Source organism: Silurus aristotelis (assembly GCF_946808225.1).
Source record: "Silurus aristotelis genome assembly, chromosome: 4".
Classification (NCBI taxonomy): domain Eukaryota; kingdom Metazoa; phylum Chordata; class Actinopteri; order Siluriformes; family Siluridae; genus Silurus; species Silurus aristotelis.
The window spans coordinates 23,238,774-23,259,482 of NC_139577.1; the positions used below are offsets into that span (position 1 = coordinate 23,238,774).

A 20,709-nucleotide genomic window follows, 5' to 3' on the forward strand; every position below is an offset into this window, starting at 1 on the left:
TAAAGAAATCTCTATGCAAGGAACAAGAGTGAAAATCACTTGTGATCTTCAGGCCCTCAGGCAGCACTGCACTAAGAACAGCCATGGTTCTGTAATTGAAATCACTGCATGAGCTCAGAAATACCTCCAGAAATCCTTGTCTTTGAACACAGTTCGCTGTTCTATCCACAAATGTAAATTAAAACTCTACCATGAAAAAAAAACAATATTTGCCATATGCCACTAGGGCCAAAGCTTATTTAAAATGGACTGAGGCAAAGTGGAAAACTGTTCTGTGGCCAGACAAATCGAACTTATAAAAATTATTTTTGGAAACCATGAAAGCCGTGTCCTCCAGACTAAAGAAAAGGGGGACCATCCAGCTTGTTATCAGCACTCAGTTGAAAAGCCTACATCTCTGACGGTATAGCGGTGCATTGGTGCCTATGAATCATTGCTAATGGGTATATACATGTTTTAGGGTAACATGTTACCATCTAGATGTCGACTTTTTCAGGGAAGGCCTTGCATGTTTCAGCAAGACAATAATAAAGTGCATACTGCATATATTACAACAGGATGGTTTAATGGCCTGCCTGCAGTTAAGACCTTTCACCAAATAAAAACATTTGGTGCATTATGAAACAAAAATACAATGACAAAAAAGGACCAAGGACTGTTGAGCACATAGAATCCTGTAGCAGACATAAATAGGATAACATTCCTTTTTCAAAATGCAAGCAAACAGGTCTCAGTTACCAGATGTATATGACTGTTGTTAAAAGAAAAGGGGATGCTAAGTTTAAACATTTAACATATTCTCTCTGTTCTATTAAAAATAAAATGAGTTTATGAGATTTGCAAATTTTAAAGGATAGAAGATGGGTGTAACTTATTGCTATATACTGTGTTCAATGGATTATCCACACAGACACCCGGTTCTTGTAGAATTGAGATGTTGAACCTAATCACATCTAAAAAAAACCAGATAACTACACACTTTAATTGCAGACTTTGAAAGGTAAGCGGTACTATCTTACTATCTACAATGCTCAGGTATAAAATCTGTCCATGGTGCACTTTTGCCATATGGTACAGTTTAATTTATCACCTGTACTCACTTGTGCTTCACCAACTGACCCAGAACCAATTGCATTGTATGAAATAGTTTTCTCATCAAGTACACTTGAGATGGAGGTCTTTTTGATGAAGGGTGAGGGCAAAAGCTTCTAAAGAGCTTTTAGTGCTTTACTGTTCCTGCTTTGTTCAGGAAGTTGATGTTTCACACAAAATAATTAAAACAGGTGAGATGGCTAATAGAGGTGGCTAATTGTCTTGTGTGCCTTTCTTTTTTGGGTATTCTTTTCCTTGATCATCCGATGGAATATCTGCTGTAGAGCCAGTAGCTCCTTCTATTCTGAAGCAGTACAGACTCAGACAATATGTTATTAAGACTCAGCTAGGAGTCTAATTATCTAATACCTTAGACATTAACATAACCTGTTAGCAACAACCTGAAATTTATTTTTTAACAATTTCATAATTCAAACTGGCTCTACTTAAAGCATAAACCCTTTTTCTTCAGATACTAATAAATACCACAAGCCAGAGTTTGATGCCCTATTAAAGAGGGAATATTATCCACCCGTCCAAAAGCCGGAGGATTTAGTGCAGGAAATGTGTCCTAATTAAGAACCCTTTGATTAAAAAGTGAGTGAATTTACAGAAAAACAACGGATTAGGGGATTATGGATAATCTTGTTGCACTGTATATTCTGATAAACACATTCCTCTGAATTTGCATTAATAACAACCCTAAAACCAGGATTTTATAATTAGAACAAATGGAAAGATGTATTTACATAAAACACTTACACTGCATATAAGCAGATGTGTCGATCTAGCAGCTCTTAATCACTGTTGATAAAGTGCTATACAGTCTATTGCTCTGTGCTTGCTCTCTTCTCTTTTGCAAGAAGTGGCTCTTAAACTCAAATTTCATGTCAAAAGCGACTCCAGTTGTGACATGGATCCATACATACAAAATAAAGATCCTAAATATTTGGAAAAACACAGACCGGGAATAAACAGCCTTAGCTTCTTATCCTAGCCTCACTTAAAAATGTTATTGTACAAAATGTCACTGACATCTGTACATGACAAAAAAAAAAACCCTAAAACTTCATGGTCACCAATCAGGCATGGCATAATGACCACCTGCCTTATATTGTGTTGGTCCCCTTTTGCTGCCAAAACACTCCTGACCTGTCTTCCACAACTTGAGCTACGGGAGCTTGTCTGTTGGATCGGACCAGCCTTCACTCACCACATGCATCAATAAGCCTCGGCCACACATGATCCTGTCACTGGTTCACCACTGTTCCTTCCTTTGCCCTTGTCAAACTCCAAAATCCATTATGCTTGCCCATTTTTCCTGCTTCTAACACATCAACTTTGAGGACAAAATGTTTTTGTTGCCTAATATATCCCACCCACTAACAGGTGCCATGATGAAGAGATAATCAGTGTTATTTACGTCACCAGTCATAGTGTTTTAATGGTATGCTCAGACAGTGTACAAACAATCCCCACACACACACACACACACACACACACACACACACACACACACACACACACACACACACACACACACACACACACACACACACACACACACACACCACATATATTAAAACACATTATAAAAAAATTTGCATTTTATGATTTGCCAATTTTATTCCTCTTTGCACAATGCTTCAGAACTATAAAGTTACAAGGAATAAATCTCCTTTTCAATAAGATTCTGATCTGGGCTCTAACTGGGCCCTTCCATAAAAGGTGCTCTTTAAAGTTATTTCTTTGAATTCATGTTTTTGATCATTATTGTGTGAGCAGGTAATACTCATCTTTATTTAATTAAAGATTACACAATGACTAATTGATGGGTAACATTAGAACCCACATGATTTCAGACAACAGCAAGAAACTGCTCTCTCTCAAAAAAAGTAAGTCTGTATTTAAACTTACTTAAAATCCTACATTTTCTAAAACACATTGGACAGGACATAACCTTGAAAAAAACCTTTTTCTTTCCCCAATGTTGTGTGGAGCTCTGGGCCAAAGACTACTGTAAAGGCACTGTAAGAAAAAAATGATGAGGACAATGAAGATCGTAATGAAGAAGTTTATAACAGCGTAGCAGTGACAAAATACACGAAGCACTTTGGGTTCATCGGAGTCAGAAAGAACCCAGAGCAAACTCTGCCCAGATATTTTATATTGTTCTTCCCTTTGAAGTATAGACCGGAGTTATCCTTTAAATGTAAATTAGATATAGGACATCTGTGAGGAAACAAAAGGCTGGGGGATACCATTCTCGGAACGGAGGTCAGCAGGTGGTAATCACCGGTATTCACACCTTTGCTGGCGCTCATTTTGCGGATGAGCTGAATTTGATATAGCCTAGGGTGGAATCTGGGTTGAGGCAGTCTGTAATTCTTACAGCACTAATTAGGTTTCAAAAAACAAACAGCGGAATGTAGATTACATTAAACATAGTAACAGCTAAACAATCTACATCTATCTTTTTAACTATTCTTTGTGGTAGTATATGTTTGAAGACATAAGTATATTTTATGCTTTTAGGTAACAATTAAATTAGGCAAGCCATAAATGATGAAGTTCATAGCAGAGGGTGAAATCCATCCTGGTTCATCGTCTGCCTCCAGTGCATAATCAGGCTCTAAACGAAACAGATATACACAAATAAAAGAATTAATAGCAACAATGAATGGCTAATAAAATATGCTAGTTACACATGGAACACATGTGAAACACAACATGACCATCTACTTGCAAAAACAAACATTCTCCTAACCTTTCTGGGCCAAAGATGCTTTCTTACGCAGGGTATGGACAGCTTGACCAGATGTCAGTCCTGTTTGCAGGAGATCTACACCACAGATACACACGTGTTGATGCCAGGTATAAATTTAGAGATTATGTGTTTTTGGCAGTGAGATGTCAGTGTGCACTAGTGACATACGTTCCATGATAGTTTCCATGTTGTGTGCATTAGCCCTGGTGATGCTGGACCACTGGTTGAGCATTATTGAGTGAACTCCACTGAGGGTAAGCAGATAAGCACACTTTACAGGTGACTCCAGAGCAAGGTGGGCCTTACTACAGCACACAAAGAAAGAAAGAAAGAAAGAAAGAAAGAAAGAAAGAAAGAAAGAAAGAAAGAAAGAAAGAAAGAAAGAAAGAAAGAAAGAAGGAAAGAAAGAAAGAAAGAAAGAAAGAAAGAAAGAAAGAAAGAAAGAAAGAAAGAAAGAAAGAAAGAAAAGAAATGTCATATGTTCTGATGTGTGAGACAGGAGATCTGGCAAATAACATATACAAACATATTTATTAACATTTTACTTATTACCTTTAAAACTAAATATATAGATTTAAAAACTGAAGAGGCCATGGAATAATCTGTAAGTATGCAAGAACCTTAAAAGATGTGGAAGATGTTAAAAAAGCAGAACAATCAACATGAGCAGTGTGTGAATTTTAGCTTGAACGGTTCCTCCGGCTACATCAGCTAGATGTGCGTGGGTCTATTATGCTCATGTAGTTATCAATATAAAAGTTAAATTTTATATTGATAACTACATGTTATTATATTAATAACTACAAGTTGTCAATCCTTATATATAAAGCTCAAATACCACTGACTGACTCACTCACTCCTCACGAAATCTCAAAAACCACTAAACGGATGCAATGAAATTTAGAACATACCTTCCTCTTGGGTCTTAGGTGCTCACTAAGAAAGGGTTTTGAAAAATTCGCCCTGGATCGCAGCTAACTCGCGAAAAACGCGATTTCTCACGCATTGTAAATTCTTCGAAATAACATTACGGATCCTAATGAAACTTAGTACATTGTTTCTTATAAGATGTTAGATGCACGATAAAAATTATTTTCAAAGTAGTTTGGCCTGTATCGGTACTACAAAGGGGCAGTACATTATTTGTTGACGTTATTTCTTTGGAGGAAATTTTATAATTAGCTAAAGGTGCTCTAATAATTTTTATTAGGGCTCCCTCGATGTAAAATAAGTCTTTAAGTGAATAAGTGTTTACTGGATGAAGATTGTCTATTTAAGTTACAGTCAAACTATAAAAATGAGTGTTCAACCATCACATACTCTCTGTACGACTAATATACAAAGTCAGTGCAGTAACAGTAAGTAAAGACAATGGTTTACAGGTTGAGGCCTGTATTGATTTCCATATCACCTGAGAGCCCATCGGACTCTGACCTCCCCTACCCCACCTCGCACTGTCTGGATAGTGGGTAGACACAACATAGTACAGACAGACGTTCTGATCTCTGAACATCCAGTCCTGCTCAGTGCCTACTGCTTATTGCCATATTGCTTAGCATTCAGCCTTCCGTAGCGAAGCACGGGTACTTTCCGCTAGTATAAAATAAAACCAAACTAATAGCTCAAATGAAACCACTGTGACCCTAAACAGGGATTTACTAAGGATGAAGGTATCCATATTATTGAAAATCTGTACATTGCTCCCAAGGGATTTAAGCTAACATGAGACAACGAGGTCATTGCAACAGTGATGTTCTGAAGTAATAATCAGATGGCACCATGTGTGTCCTCTTACCACTTCTGAATATCCCAGTGAGACTGAAGCCACATACTTTGACCGTTATGAACTGGGTCAAAGATTACAGCCAACTCGCATTCTGAAAATGGAGACAGAAATGAAAGAAGCCTATTATTTCACTATAAGTAACATATAACCACTTGGCTCAAGTAGTTCTGGCTTTAATGTGAAAAATAAATTACTGTTACTGTTACTGTGATTATTTTATTTAACAAAAAAACGAACAAAATATATTGTTACTGACGTGGTGACTTTAAAATGTTATGTTTATTTAATATTTATGGAGACTCTTATTTAAGCCCTTTAGTGACAACACATTGCAAAGTTTTCCATCATGGGACTCTGGTTTCTCAGTAAAATGACAAAGCTGCATTTCTTTTTAGAGGAAAAGGAGAGACAGAAAGAGAGAGAAAGAGAAAAGAAGATGCTGGAGAGGATAATACTTTTTACTGTGTCTCTTGTTAAATTCCACAGGAATAACTCAACTTAAAAAACATTCAAATGCAAGACGTGTCATTTATTATTAAATTATACGTTGTATATTAGGCATAACATTCCAGACTGTGCACTTATATGACACTAATGCACTTCAGGTGGTAACAGCATGGCCCCACTCTAGCATGGATGATTTTGTACATCTACACGGTCTCTCGTGTGTTACTTTAGGAGACTTCTACTCCATAATATACCATGTCATTGTAAGATCTGATGCAGATAATGACATCATCATGTTAGTTATGTAACATAATTGCATAATTTGTTACATAATGACATCATAACAAGTTAGGTTAGATAACTCAATGTTGCCATTATCTGCATTAAAAATTAAAATTATATTCTGGTGTATTATGCAGTCGATGTCTTCTGCTTTACTTTTTTCCACAATGAATGGCCAAATGTGTTTTTGTTGTTCTGATATTTGATCTTAATGCTACAGTACTCAAAAGCTTAGGCACGTGTAAATAGCATTATATGAAAATGCAATGCTTTAAAAGATGGTGTTTTAACTGCCTGTAATATAATATGAAAAATCAAAATATTCTGAGTGCCTATTCCTTCATTTACACTTATGTAAGTCTGGCCCTCTATTGAGTTTCCATCACAAAATTTAACTTTTGATTCTATAAAAGTTCTTGTTGTATAATCATTTCATCACCCACTGGTTCACAGTGTTCTCAGACGGCCGCGTTTGTGTTTATATCAGCAAACGCGCATTCTTCTCCAAAGAAACAGAACCTATTAAGACAATAACATCGTTATCTAAACTCTTGGTTGTTTTAGAGTTTAATCACACATCACAACTTGTTTTCTAAGTGTTGTGATCTTAACTTACTCAGTTATAAGAATGAAAATATACTGCATAATTAGTGTTATAATATCTTGTATTGCTTAGTCTAGGGGTTCTAAGTGTTCATAAAGTTTTAAGTTCTAATTTGTATTTTTATCTGCAGGTTTATCGCTAGCTTAAATGGAAACAATTTACATTAAAAGGTCGATGTGGACATTGATATTCACAGTAAGCTAAAATAATGTCAATGTCGACAATGTCTGTTGTAAAAAGCACTACAGAAATAAACTTGACTTGACATATCGGGCAGTCTAGGGTACACTTATTACAGAGAGAACAACACAATATTTTTTTGGGTTTTCAATTTTTTTTCCCCTTTAAAACACAGCTCTAGGTCACGGTTTCAAATGCGAAGCATCCAAACATGCATGGGTTACATCTTAGTTTTAATATAGCTTCAGATCAGTATAAATGACAAGTGAAAAGTGAGATAGGATGTATTCGAGGGCATACCACTCAGATTGAGGTTGGCAAATCTGTCAGGAGAGATGTGGTTGAGAAAGCGATCTTCACCGCAGTAGATAAAACAACTGCAATTTGTCAGCAGATGCTCCAAATCTTGAGACCTTAGAGATGTGTTAGTTATAAACACACATGTTGTTTCAGAAGGGTATGGTGAGCTAAATGAAGAGCATAGAGGTCAGGTTTTACCTGCAGGGCTGCTTACTTCCCACGACTCCTTCCCATTGAGCTGTGAACTGTTGTGAGTACATGTCTAGGATCTTTCTCATGGTCTCTACTGGACTTCTCCCTTGTAGAAGAGTGGAATATAGTATTTGATATCAATGAACAACATACTATCGACAGTATTAATTTGATCTAAACTTGATGTTCTTCCACTTATACTGACTTTTTCTTAATTAATGACATTTATTTCTATTTTGTGCTTTTGAAAGTAGCAAACAATAATATAATACCCAAAAGAAGTGTGAGAACAAGAAATTTAAAGGACTCATCTAATCTTTTAGACCTTGAAAGCAGGGTTTTTAAAAGTTGCTACTTGCTTATACTATACTACTTGATGTCTTACAGTTCACATTTCTAATATTATCATGGACCTAATCAGTAAAAAAATCAGGAAGAAATGCAATGAGCTTAAATACATACAGATGTCAGACAATAAGATATAAGATAAGATATATACCTTCATTCGTCCCACAGTGGAATATATTGCTTAAGTGTGTGATGTAAGTTGAAGGTTGGGGTGGGGGATAATGTGTAACTAACACACTCCAGTCAGTTCGCTTTGTACATCATAAATAATAAAACACAGTGAGAGTTCAGCCAGCTTTCAGCGGTAAAGCCACTGCACCACTGCAGGCTTCCATACAAAAGCAGTTGTAGTATAAAAATAATGTATGATATTTTCAATCTAGGGCAAGAAGAGGTCACACATCTAAAACAGTCAGGCTACATGAGAATTGTTATGTTTTGTAAAGCTATAGAGTCTGCTGGATAGAGTCAGGGAAGTGCTAGAAAGATTCATAGTGTTATAGCAAAACTTTCGATTTTACTGCTGAAAGCAATCCATTTTCCATGCTCTGAGTCATATGTTCAGGCAAGGACTAAAGGAATAAAATGTCCCTCAGGATTTTTATAATCTGTCCAGCTAGTGGGCTGTGAGATGTGGTTTTACAGAAGCATCATATAATAGAATTTTACTACAGCCCAGTGCCTATTATGACTGACCATCAGGCTTGAGGTAGGATGTGTTCAGGGATTGCGGATTGGAGAAGAATGATATTTTAAAGATTCACTAAAGAATAAGATAAGATAAGATTTTTACAAGTGTTTTGTGGCAGTTTTGAGTTTTATCTACCAAACATTCAGAGTAAGAGAAAGACTGTGGATTGTTTTTGTTTAACACAATTACCAAAAAACCCAAACCAATAGACAATATCAGAGATGACCAAATGCAGTGAGGCTATCAGACGAGGACCTGAAATATCACAAGTACACTTCTAGGAATTACTCCTATAAATCTCAGCAAGAGCAAGATGAATTCCCTGTCAGTACTGTAAGTGTGCAAAGCAACTCTCAGGCCATTCCTGTGTCCTGTAAAATCTACACACATTTGAGCTTTCAGATATGGTACTGGAATACCAATGGGAGACTTTCAATGTTTTAAATAAATGTGGAGTTTCCATAAACAAGGATTCGCAAATGATGTGAAAAGTTCGACTGTGTTCAGCTGTCCGTGAAATTTATTTCAGAGTTACTGCAAAACAATTCAGAATCTCTGATATACAGCAACATTACCTGTATATATTGGACACATGTCTAAATCACTGTGCTATTAAATTTGAATGTTTTAAAACAATTATACAGTAATGGTAAATGACCATTTACCATTAAGGCACAGGCCGTAGTATATATATATATATATATATATATATATATATATATATATATATATATATATATATATATATATATATATATATATATATATATATATATATACACACCATAATTTCCTGACTATAAAGCGCACCCATATATAAGCCGCACCCACTGAATTTTACAAATATTTTTATTTTTAACATAAATAAGCCGCACCTGTCTACACTAATGAACTTTACACAGGCTTTAACGAAAGACACGTTATACACGGTGTAACGGGTGAAATATGTTGCGCTTCCTTTAGGAGGATAGTGGTATTTTGGGAATATCATGCCACTGCATTCTTCCAGTATTACAGCGTGTGTTCAAGACGAGGATTATGTCCTCATTATTTTCTGATGCTGATTTCTACGTTTCTTTGACTAACCCGTAACGCTGATGCCAAGAGAAATAAAAAAGCACAAGTTTGTCTGTGCTTATATGATTTCTGTTGCAACTGGAGTTAGCGAGCTCTCCCTTCACCCAGACTCAACACGCTACAACAGCTTGTTTCTAAACAGTAACCTACCAAGAAAGTCATTGTTTACTGTCTTTCTCCTTCCTTTCACAACTATTTCTCTCGGGAGTTTATCTTTTGGCATCGTCGTGCATTTAAAAAAAAAAAAAAAACGTTTTTTCTCCCGATGCCGTGCAGCTCAGAACACAGGTGAGGTGCGTTTTTTTCGTTTCCGTTCGGAGGTTTCATTGGTCTAATGTTATGGGGCTCAGTTTTTTTGCCTTGAAGTTTGTGAAACCGGGAAAAACCGTAAAAAAGTAAAAAAAGTACAAAAAATTATAAATTAGCCGCTTCGTTGGAGTGTAGGAAAAAAGTAGCGGCTTATAGTCCGAAAAATACGGTATTATATATATATTTGCTCGTCATCCCCTAACTTTCCCCCAATTGCTTTATACCTGAATCTCATTGGGCAGAACTTACTAAATATTTTATATTATATATAAATTTGTATTATAAATACATATACATTTTATATTTGTTTCCTGCAAAGAAATAACAGAATTACTGTATAATAATTCTCTGTGGCATTTGGCATATTTTCCAGCACAGGAAAGTCTAAAAGAAAGCAATCATGGACAAGGATTGGTTTCTTAAGCAAATCGTTTTCATCTTATTGATGTCAATAGAAAGAAGAAAAGAGGTGGATTAGGGGATATGTGTTTATAGCTGGTATTCTGTTCTTAGGTAATATTGGTAATATCATGAGCTAATTTTACAGGAGTTGCACAATTCACTCTAAAATTAAAAAAAAGAAATGTACTGAAATATAAATATGGATTGATAGCAAATTGATTGTTAAAAAAAAAATTATATATATATATATATATATATATATATATATATATATATATATATATATATATATATATATATATGCTTGCTGTAAATAGAAACTAAGATGTTGGTTTTTTTCAATAAACAAATCATTAGAATATACTTACTGTTATCTACCCCATCACTGTGTGGTTCAACAAAATCTGTGGACAAGTGTTAAAGAAATGCAAGAAACAGAAACTATTCTGGCTTAAATGTCTGGCTTGCCTGTCTGTTTCAGCAATATATATTTTTACTGTAGAATATTATAGAATACATAGAAATTATAGGCTTAAAGAAGTGTTAAGATGGGGTGCCAGCTCATCAGCTGTACCTAACATGAAAACTGCTGTATTTAATAAAAAAAGAGGATACATTTGAACTTGCGTGAATCTACTGAAAGAGTGTCTGCAGGTAAGACTCGGCTCACTGGTGCCTTTATATAGAAAAAGAGGACATTAATCACTTGTGCACATGACTAATTTAGAAGATTAGTTAAAGATGTACCTGCATTTGGTGTACACAACATTTTAAGAAGAATAATAATAATTAAAAAAAAGTGTAAATAAATTAAAAGGCCATCTGAAAGGAAGCTGAACCAGTCAAAGAGAAAGAAAGACAAAGTAAAGCCATCAGCCGATACTGACAGAAGAGAAAAATGTCTCGGCACATAACCATACTCCATCATTAGGCAGCTGATTGACAGAAACTGAGTTAAAAGCAAAGCAAGGGTCAGTTAAATATCTGACTGCTTTGAGGACACATAAAAGTAATATTATACCTTTGGGGTGCCAGAGATTAATTTAGCTGACTCACCACTTTGATGGCTTTGATTTGATCTCCTTTTCCTTTAGCTGTCTTTGCACTTTTTCTCTCCGTTTTGCGGTCACTTTCAACTGTAATCAACAGGACACAGTCTTAAAACAGGATATGGTCACCTGACTGTGAACTTTAAATGACAGTGCTAGCATCATCTAAAACCTATATCAACAATAAACTATCGCTATTTCTCACACACCAAAAGCCTTTTCAACATCAGTGCCAGAGTAAAGGTGTCCTAATCTTTTGCTGCTCTGTATGCATAATGCCAAAATAAATTTTAAGTGATTTTTGGACAAATGGCATCCTTTTTTTGTTGGCAAAAATGTTAAAATGGCGAATGGCGAAATATAATAATTGCAATAACAAAATAATAGTAATGTCTGTTTAAAGCAAGTAAGATGCATTCATACATTTCATTTCACTCCCTACATCCACATTTCAACTCAGAAATATGGAACAAGCCCCTTGAACCTCACTTGTATTCTGTCTCCAAGGTGGAAAAAAAATCTGACAAATGAATAAATGTAAATGCAGTAACAGCCTCATTGTTGTAGGGTGAAAGGCATTGCTGTGTTTGGCAAATGAAGTTTCCTACTCTGCTAACCCAAAACCAGTGGCAACAGGTTAAATGGATGAAAAATATGTTTATTCTATTAAGCAAATATTTTACTCAAATTATTACTTTGAATCCGAATTAGATTCTTCTAACCATGTGGTGCTTTTCTTTATAGGAAATTACTTTCCATTTCTATCTAAAATCTCTTCACTCCTATTTATATACTTCCATTTAAAGAAACTTGTCCGAATTCCTTTGTAATTTGAACGGATGCTGTTCTTTAGCAATTAAAAGAAAACAGGATTCAAATAATTGCATAACATGTATAACATTTTCCCTGTACTACATGTACAGAAGGGAATTTTATGAATTTTAATAGAGATTATAAGCATGTAAATCCAGAGTAGTTTCTATTAGAGAATTCCTATTAGCATAGAATTCATGTTCAGGGATTTTAAATGAGGTGGAGACAGAAACAGATTAATAAGCTTCAAAATGAGAAATACCTCAGGATGGATTAAGACTTTCCTGAATTACCACATTTTTATTCTTTCTTTTTTCTTTGCTGCCAACTGGCAATAAGGTTGCAAACCCTGATGACCAATTATATAACATTTCTACAACTAAAAGTATTGGTTGCAAATCTATTTTATGCATTTTTACATATATTCTTCCAATTTTATTATTAAATCAATATGTACACATTGGCAATCAATTAAAATTAAATTCGAGTGGCTCTGTTGTACTGTGGGAGGCAGTTTGCTAGCATGATTTGGGTCCACATTTATCATTAGAAGGATGAGTTCATGCTAATCGATACAAACTTCAAAATGCCTTTTCAGTTTTTTTCCACATGTACACGTATAAAATTATAGCAGAATCACCATCAAAATATAACATGTGAAATGATTTTTAGAGGAACAATTATTTTTCTCTGTAGGTGAGTTCCAAAGATTTGTCGTATCTGTACCAAGCCTCAAAAAATGTACAAATATATTTTAGGTTGCTCAGTTAATATTTCAAACATCTTTTGATGCCATTTAATGAGCTGCAGCTTAGTAATATTTCATTAAATGGTTTTATCTATTTTTTAACTATTTATTATTATGTTTTATTGTTTAGCACTTTTATATCTGCAACAAAAAGTGATCAAACTTTGGAATTTCTACAAGTCTATACAATCCAATAAAGAATACCATACGAATTTGGTCTTGGAAACGAATAATATACAATACACACAATAACAATGCAGTATGCCACACAAAGCCTAACTACTATATAACAAGTGTGTGCATGTTATCAGTTATCAGCAAATTGTGTTGCACCCAAAATGTTGGTTATACAGTCTAGATAAAATTTAGATTTGATATTGCACTAGAAATGTCTAGAATATGTTACCAGAAGGCATTCATTTTTTTTTTCCTTGCATAGAATATAAAGCGTAAGGCTGTAGTGTTATATCAGGTGTTTACACTGTGAAACACACAGATCACAAAAAAAATACCTGTTCATTCATGAAAGCACAAAACCCCAATGTTATACATAAAACCACAATATGATATTAAGTCTTTGCACTGCACACATCGATTATTAGATGATCATTAGATCTAATATGGAAGAGAACCTGTCCCCCAAACACTGCAGAATTATTTTAAAATGCATGGGAATCTCAAAGTGCATGTCTTGCAGGTTTGGAGGTTCAGGTAGACAGAATACCAACATCACTGTAATGTAGTGCTTTTGGATATCAACATACAGGTGCTGTCTTACCTTGCTCGTCTCTGTGGAGCCGTGAGTGAAAGACCTGTAAGGAGAAATCCCGTGAGATGGAGCTGATTCCACTTCCGCGCAGAACCCTGAGAGCTTCTAACGGCAACTCCAGCAACATGGTGTCTGCTAACACCACCACACACTCGCCATGCTCTGCAGGTAATGCATATATATATACACAGAAAAAGTCCCATGGGTGAGTACGCATGTGTCTTTTTGAGAAAGTAAAGACTTTTCATGTCGTTTTATAGATTATTTATTGCACTTTCTATCTCTGCTTTCAGTAGTGAATTGACAACAAGAATTGTTGAAAAAGAGTCAACAATAAAAACGGGTATTTCAAGTAGTCAACTGGATAGAAGTTTAAATGTATTCTTCCTCTTAAACCCTTAAGAACAGATGTCACTGAGGATGTAGTGCTAGTCAAAAGTGGTAATGTGAAGTGTCAGGCCTTAATTTATTACATCATGTTGTTGCTGTTGTTCTAAGTCAGTGGTTCTTAACCTTGTTGGAGGTACTGACCCCCACCAGTTTCATATGCGCATTCACCGAACCCTTCTTAATTGGAAAAAATAAAATATGATTTATTTCAAATTCAAAACATAGGTATATATTTTACTGGTGCACAAAATGAAGCGTGCATCAACATCACTGTATTGCTCAACTTGGCATTGCAAATCATGCAGTTAGGACGCTGACTCCCATCGCGTTCCGTTATACATGTGAATCCATATTGTACATATTCGTCCGACCACTTTCTTTTTTTGCTCGACATAGTTAGTATGAAGGGATTGAATTATTAAGAAAGAAATCACACGACGTACCACCACGACAGTCATAAGTCCACTACTGAGCGCACCAAATTCCCTGCAGCACAGATAGGCCAAGCGATGTGTCGTGATCACCTGCAGCCAATGATGGCCAAGCGGGGCATGTCATCACAAATCATATGAGTCGGGTGTGTGTCTTAACTTCCCCCCGAACCCCTGAGACTGACTCACCGAACCCCTGGGGTTCGATCGAACCCAGGTTAAGAACCACTGTTCTAAGTAATCATATATTTCAAACCATTTTCCTGCTTGCAGAAGAGAATTAAAAATGTTTTGTTTATATCTCTATTATAAAGGGAGTAAGTGTAAATGAATAGTTAAGCCTCCTTCAATAATGTCTTTAATTTTTACATTATTTCCTGAAATTATAGATTTAAAAATATGAGCAAATAAAGGTCTAAATCGGTATTTAATGTACAAAATCTGTCCTTCCTGAGATATGGTTAATAACAACAGTTCACATTTAAGTCTGATTAAAAGTCAAATTTAAAATGTCACCTTTCTCTGAAGCATAATCTTCACCTACTGTAGTTTAGTACACCAGATTGAAATGCCCTTGTCATTACACAAATGAAGATTAAAATGCTTAGCACATTAGAATAACCTGATACTTAAAAAATTGAGTGTGAAGAGGGAAACAGTTAATGCCTACACAAAACATCATTGATTGCTCTGTCCTTGGACAAACCACGGTGGAATTACTTGATGTGTACAATGTATCAACTTTAAATCTATATACCGTAATTTCCGGACTATTAAGCGCACCCAAATATAAGTCGCACCCACTGAATTCGACAAAGATTTTTATTCTGAACATAAATAAGCCGGACCTGTCTATAAGCCGCAGGTGTCTACACTAAAACTAATGAACATTACACAGGCTTTAACAAAAGTGCCTGTTACACGGTGTAACGGGTGAAATATGTTGTGGCTCCTTTAAGAGCAGAGCGGCATTTTTCTGGTATTACTGCATGTGTGCAAGACCGAGGAATATGTCCTTATTATTTTCTGATGCTCATTTCTAAGTTTCTTTGACTAACCCGTAACACTGTTGCCAAGAAAAATAAAAAAGCACGAGTTTTGGAAACCTGTCTGTGCTTATATAATTTCTGTTGCAACTGGATTTAGCGAGCTCCCCCATGACCCTGACTCAACGCGTTACAACGGCTTGTATCTAAACAGTAGGCGACCAAGAAAGTCATTGTTCACTGTCTTCCTCCTTCCTTTCACAACTATTTCTCTCAGGAGTTTTTCTTTTGGCATCGTCGTGTGTTTAAAAATCACCATCGGTGAAGATTTTTTCCCGATGCCGTGCAGCTCAGAACACGTTTTTTCGTGCGTTTTTTCATGCCCGGTTGTTTTCAGTGTGATGAATGATTCACATTTCCTGTTGACAGTCCGAGTGAGCGGCAGGTCAAACGTCAGAGGAACATCATCCATTTTTATGATGTGGTGCGGCGCGATTCAGTGGGAGCGCATCTGATTTAATATAAAAAGTTTCAAAACGTGGGAAAAAAGTAGCGGCTTATAGTCCGGAAAATACGGTATCTATGCTCTATTTCTAGTTTGATAGGCTGTGGTTAGACTGTGCCAATTGGATGTGCTTTCTGTAAGCATATGCAAGCTGTTATTTTGTTGGGGGTAGCGCAGTGATTACCAGGCAAAGCATTATCTGTAGCCCCTCGCTCTTCTTTATCTTTGGGCTGGGTTGCCTCATCAGTGACTATCGATCGAGGGCACCTGCTAAGAGAGAGAGATAAGAAAGTGTGCAATAACAAAAAAGGAAGAACACACATGCAGAAGAAAAATTACATGAAAAAGGGTTTTTGAAGGGAGAGAGGAAGAACCGCTATAGGGAATGTGAGGATTCGCACAGGTCAAGCAGATCTCACTGGAAACTGCTTATGCTCACAAACACATTCAACAAGTTGGCTATAGATACAGAAGACACCTCGGTCAACAGTTGCTTTAAATTTAAATGAGTTCAAATGAACAAAAGAGAGCAAATCTATGCTCCCCATTCTAGTTCCAAGTACTCATTGCCAAAGTCATAACTGAAGTTGTGCCTACTGCTACAAAACATAGTAGCTTACTTATGCAGTAAATAAAACTAAATTGTGCATAGCAGTGGGGGTCTAGGACTGGCCTTATACAGTTGCCCTATCCAGGTTTTTCCTTAGGGAGCATCTGGCTCTAAGCATAAAGTTTGGGAAACACAGATTTACAGCTGTATATACTGTACACTGATCAGGCAGAACATTATAATAGGTGAAGTAAATAGCACTTATTATCACTTCATCATGGCACATGTTAGTGGGTGGAATATATTAGGCAACAAGTAAACATTTTGTCCTTAAAGGTGATGTGTTAAAGGCAGGAAAAATGGGCAAGCATAAGGATTTTGGAGTTTGATAAGGGCGTCAGAGCATCTCCATAACAGCAGCTCTTGTGGGCTGTTCCCAGTCTGCAGTGGTCAGTATCTTTCATAAATTGGTCCAAGGAAGGAACAGTGGTGAACCGGCGACAGGGTCATGAATGGACAAGGCTCATTGATGCACGTGGTGAGCAAAGGCCGCCATTGTAAATAAGAACCTGTTCTTAATGACTTGCCTGTAAAAATAAAGGTTAAACAAACAAACAAAAGGCTGGCCCGTGTGGTCAAATCCAACAGACGAGCTCCTGCAGCTCAAATTGCTGAAGAAGTTAATGCTTTTAATTCTTGACATGTCAGGAGTGTTTTAGCAGCAAAAGGGGGACCAACACAATATTAAGCAGGTGGTCATAAAGTCAAGCCTGATCGGTGGCCATAAAGTTATGCCTGGTTGGTGTACATACAGTTGCACTAGAAAGTGAGTAAAATAGTAACTTGTAAAATAGAGGGAGAATTTTTTTTCCATGTATGTTTGAGCCATGATTCCTTGGCTCTTATTATTCCCATTGAAGGCACACTATTTCTTTTAATTAACATTTTTAAATATATTTAATAAAAGGTACAGTAACCACAGGGAAAAACAGCTTTTTGAGTCTTTGTGAGAGCACATACCTGAAACATGAGAAGTCAAACTGAGAAAGGAGAGGATGCAGATAATCCTCCATTCCTTTAACTACAGCTTGAAAATGCTCCCTTAACTCTTGGTCAGTGATCTTTTTCTGCACAGAAAAAAATTTGTATAAAGGGGAGAAATAAGGATGGGGAGTGAAATACAGAAAGTGAACAGAAAGATAATGGTTATGGTACAAATAACATCTGATGATTAGACTCACAATTTATAGTAATAGAAATAATGATTACAGCAGTATAAATAGTGGCACATTTTTTTTTTGCTGAAGCAAGCCTTGTGTTATATGCTGAATTTTTGAGAAAAGTATATTTATACAACAGAGTTGTTTTCTTCTTATATCTGACTGGTCTGAACGGGTTGATTCATTTTCGAGACCAGCATCTCTTACAGTTGTAGAGAAAATCATGGAAGTAAAGAACTCAGTAACATGGCAAAGCTGTACTTTTTGTGCTATAAATCTTCTGTAATCACTGGCGATTCAATGTGGTATAAGTCTAATAAAACACTTAAGGACATGAATTTATTGTAATGTCACCAACATTGGGGTGTATTTTTTTTTTCTGACCTGCATCACATCATGCTGGCATTTTAGTTCTTTTCTATAACCGGATGTCTTGCCATGTGTTTCTTTGAGATTATTTCCTTACACAAATGCCACAAAATAGCTTTAATTCTACTTGAAAAAAGATAATTATATATTACTTTGCTTAGAGTAAGCTACTCCACTGAGGAGGGAAAGCAATGTTTGTGCTTCTCTGTGTGTATGAGGTGGTGGTGGGGGTAGAGGGGGTGTATATGTACCAGCTGTATGCAATCCTTGGTCTGCACAGCATTCCTTAGTCGGCAAGACTCTTTGATTATGGTTTGTGCAGCAAGCTGTCGGAAGGCTTGGGTTTGATGCCGAAGTTGAAACAAGCCAGTAGGCTGCACCTGAGCCTTGGTCACTCTGGAGCACACTAATCCACCTGCAGCAGGACAAAAACTTTTCCTTTAGGTGACATGCTAAATATAATGAGGCCCACTGAGTCTTTTCTTAGTTCAAAACATTGAGATCGGCTCAAGACACTCTTCTCACCCTGGATATTCGGCTCTCAATCTATTTTCTCAAGAAAACCTTGAACTTTGACTTAGCAACACTGCTGCACAGACTTTTTTTTTTTTTTTTTTTTACAAAGTATAAGAAAAATATATTCATATACAATAACCTTACAGACGCTGATATAAACATAAAATATATTTCCAAAAGTATTGGATCACCAGGTCATAAGTCTGGTATGTGATTTTTGAACATTGCATTCCACATTTAGTCCAAATTTGCTCTTATAATTCCCTGTTCCACTAGAACAGGTTTGGGTTTTTAACTTCAAGTGAATGTAAAACGTTATTATTGTGCATCTAAAGACGTCCTGTACAATTAAGTGACTCCAGCTTTGTGGTAATAGTTTGGAAAAAAACCACATATAGCAGGAAAGGTCAGGTGAGGTCAGGTGACCCAATATCTTAGGTAATATAGTGCATGTACAGTACATGTTAGAGGAGGTGATAGAAGAAACCCCAGAGAGGAAGACTGGAGACTTTACCTGCAATCTGCATACTTTTAAATTTATGACTCTCAGTGGATTGTGCCTTTTCATAAAAAGCCCCATAGAGCACTGAACTGTAAGAAGAAGAAAAAAATCAGGTATGCACTAATTTGTATTATTATTTGTATATTATTACTTCTTATAACTGTAAAAGCATCAGAATTTGTAGAGCACAATGATGTCTTCTAGGTAACTTTGTAGAGATGTGCATGTGTAAACTGTCCAAACATTTCAGCAACCTATGCATCACAAAGCAGCATAATGAGCACCCTCTAGCGGTTAAATTGTGAAATGACAGAAAAATGCCCTGCAAAAGCCTGGTACGGCAAACCTGTGGTCTTCTTTATCAAGGAATAAAAGAAAAAAAATTAAAAATAAAAGTGGAAAAGGCTATCTCCATACTAGATGTGCAAAATGAGTACATGGGCATGTAATTAGGACTAGCAGTCACTTTCAACTGCGAATTCAACTAAGAATTTGGGTTTTTACATTATCACTTTAAAAGCTCTTAAAAATTCAAGTTAATGTTTCTTATAAAAACTCCAAAGTACAAAAAAGACTGGAGTTTAGCCCGTGATACGAGGATGCACTTATTTTTTCTTTATTAAACTTTCTAAAGGGTGCTTTATACTTGTCACGTGTACATTACAGCACTGGGAAATCATTTCTTCACATATTCCAGCAATGTAAGGAAGCTAGGGCCAGAGCTGACCATGATACAGAACAGATGGTTACCTTGTTTCAGGCCCCCAAGACTTGGCAATAACAAGGCTTGAACCACCAAACTTCCAATCAGTAACCCAGAGCTACCACCTCCCCTCAAAGCATCTCCAAAATTGGGAGTTCCTCTAAAGAGACAGTACAGACCAAAAGTTTGGACACACCTTCTCATTCAAAGAGTTTTTTTTATTTTCATGACTATGAAAATTGGAGAGTCACACTAAAGGCATCAAAACTATGAATTAACACATGTGGAATTATATACATAACAAAAAAGAGAACTGAAAATATGTCAACTTTTGGTCTGTACTGTATATATAATATATATAAACTTTTGGTCTGTACTGTATATATAATATAAAATACTGTATATGATTTAGATTTTTTTTTTTCTCAGCACCTTGTTTTGAGCCCACTGTCAGCAGTTAATGTCAATTATTCTGCCCATATGGACAGCAAATGTGATGAAAGCTCCTGATAATCAAATAGCAATTACACTGTTTTACCACTATGGGCTGCTGCTCACACATGGTCATAAGTAGTTGTGAGTACATTCAATAATATAGTACATACAATAATAATTTCATAAATCACCTTTAACAAATGTAATAAATAAACCTTCCAATTAAGCAGGTCTAATCAAATTGAT

The 20,709-nt window shown here is 36.0% G+C and overlaps 1 protein-coding gene across 1 annotated transcript in view; it reads right to left on the reverse strand.

Annotated features, from left to right (window-relative positions):
* Nucleotides 1-2,692: 2,692 nt before the first annotated feature.
* Nucleotides 2,693-20,709, reverse strand: part of cfap46 (cilia and flagella associated protein 46) — a 56,048-nt gene continuing 38,031 nt past the window's right edge. The window contains exons 47-61 of the mRNA XM_083538276.1: nucleotides 19,338-19,414; nucleotides 18,559-18,722; nucleotides 17,739-17,845; nucleotides 16,353-16,438; nucleotides 13,866-14,018; nucleotides 11,534-11,613; nucleotides 11,093-11,153; nucleotides 10,846-10,881; nucleotides 7,657-7,756; nucleotides 7,459-7,571; nucleotides 5,655-5,736; nucleotides 4,028-4,164; nucleotides 3,860-3,934; nucleotides 3,490-3,724; nucleotides 2,693-3,120 (exon numbers count right to left, since the gene is read on the reverse strand). Coding sequence (XP_083394402.1) covers nucleotides 3,624-3,724; nucleotides 3,860-3,934; nucleotides 4,028-4,164; nucleotides 5,655-5,736; nucleotides 7,459-7,571; nucleotides 7,657-7,756; nucleotides 10,846-10,881; nucleotides 11,093-11,153; nucleotides 11,534-11,613; nucleotides 13,866-14,018; nucleotides 16,353-16,438; nucleotides 17,739-17,845; nucleotides 18,559-18,722; nucleotides 19,338-19,414 — 1,372 coding nt within the window. The 3' untranslated portion in view covers nucleotides 2,693-3,120; nucleotides 3,490-3,623. The remainder of the gene's footprint in view (nucleotides 3,121-3,489; nucleotides 3,725-3,859; nucleotides 3,935-4,027; nucleotides 4,165-5,654; nucleotides 5,737-7,458; nucleotides 7,572-7,656; nucleotides 7,757-10,845; nucleotides 10,882-11,092; nucleotides 11,154-11,533; nucleotides 11,614-13,865; nucleotides 14,019-16,352; nucleotides 16,439-17,738; nucleotides 17,846-18,558; nucleotides 18,723-19,337; nucleotides 19,415-20,709) is intronic.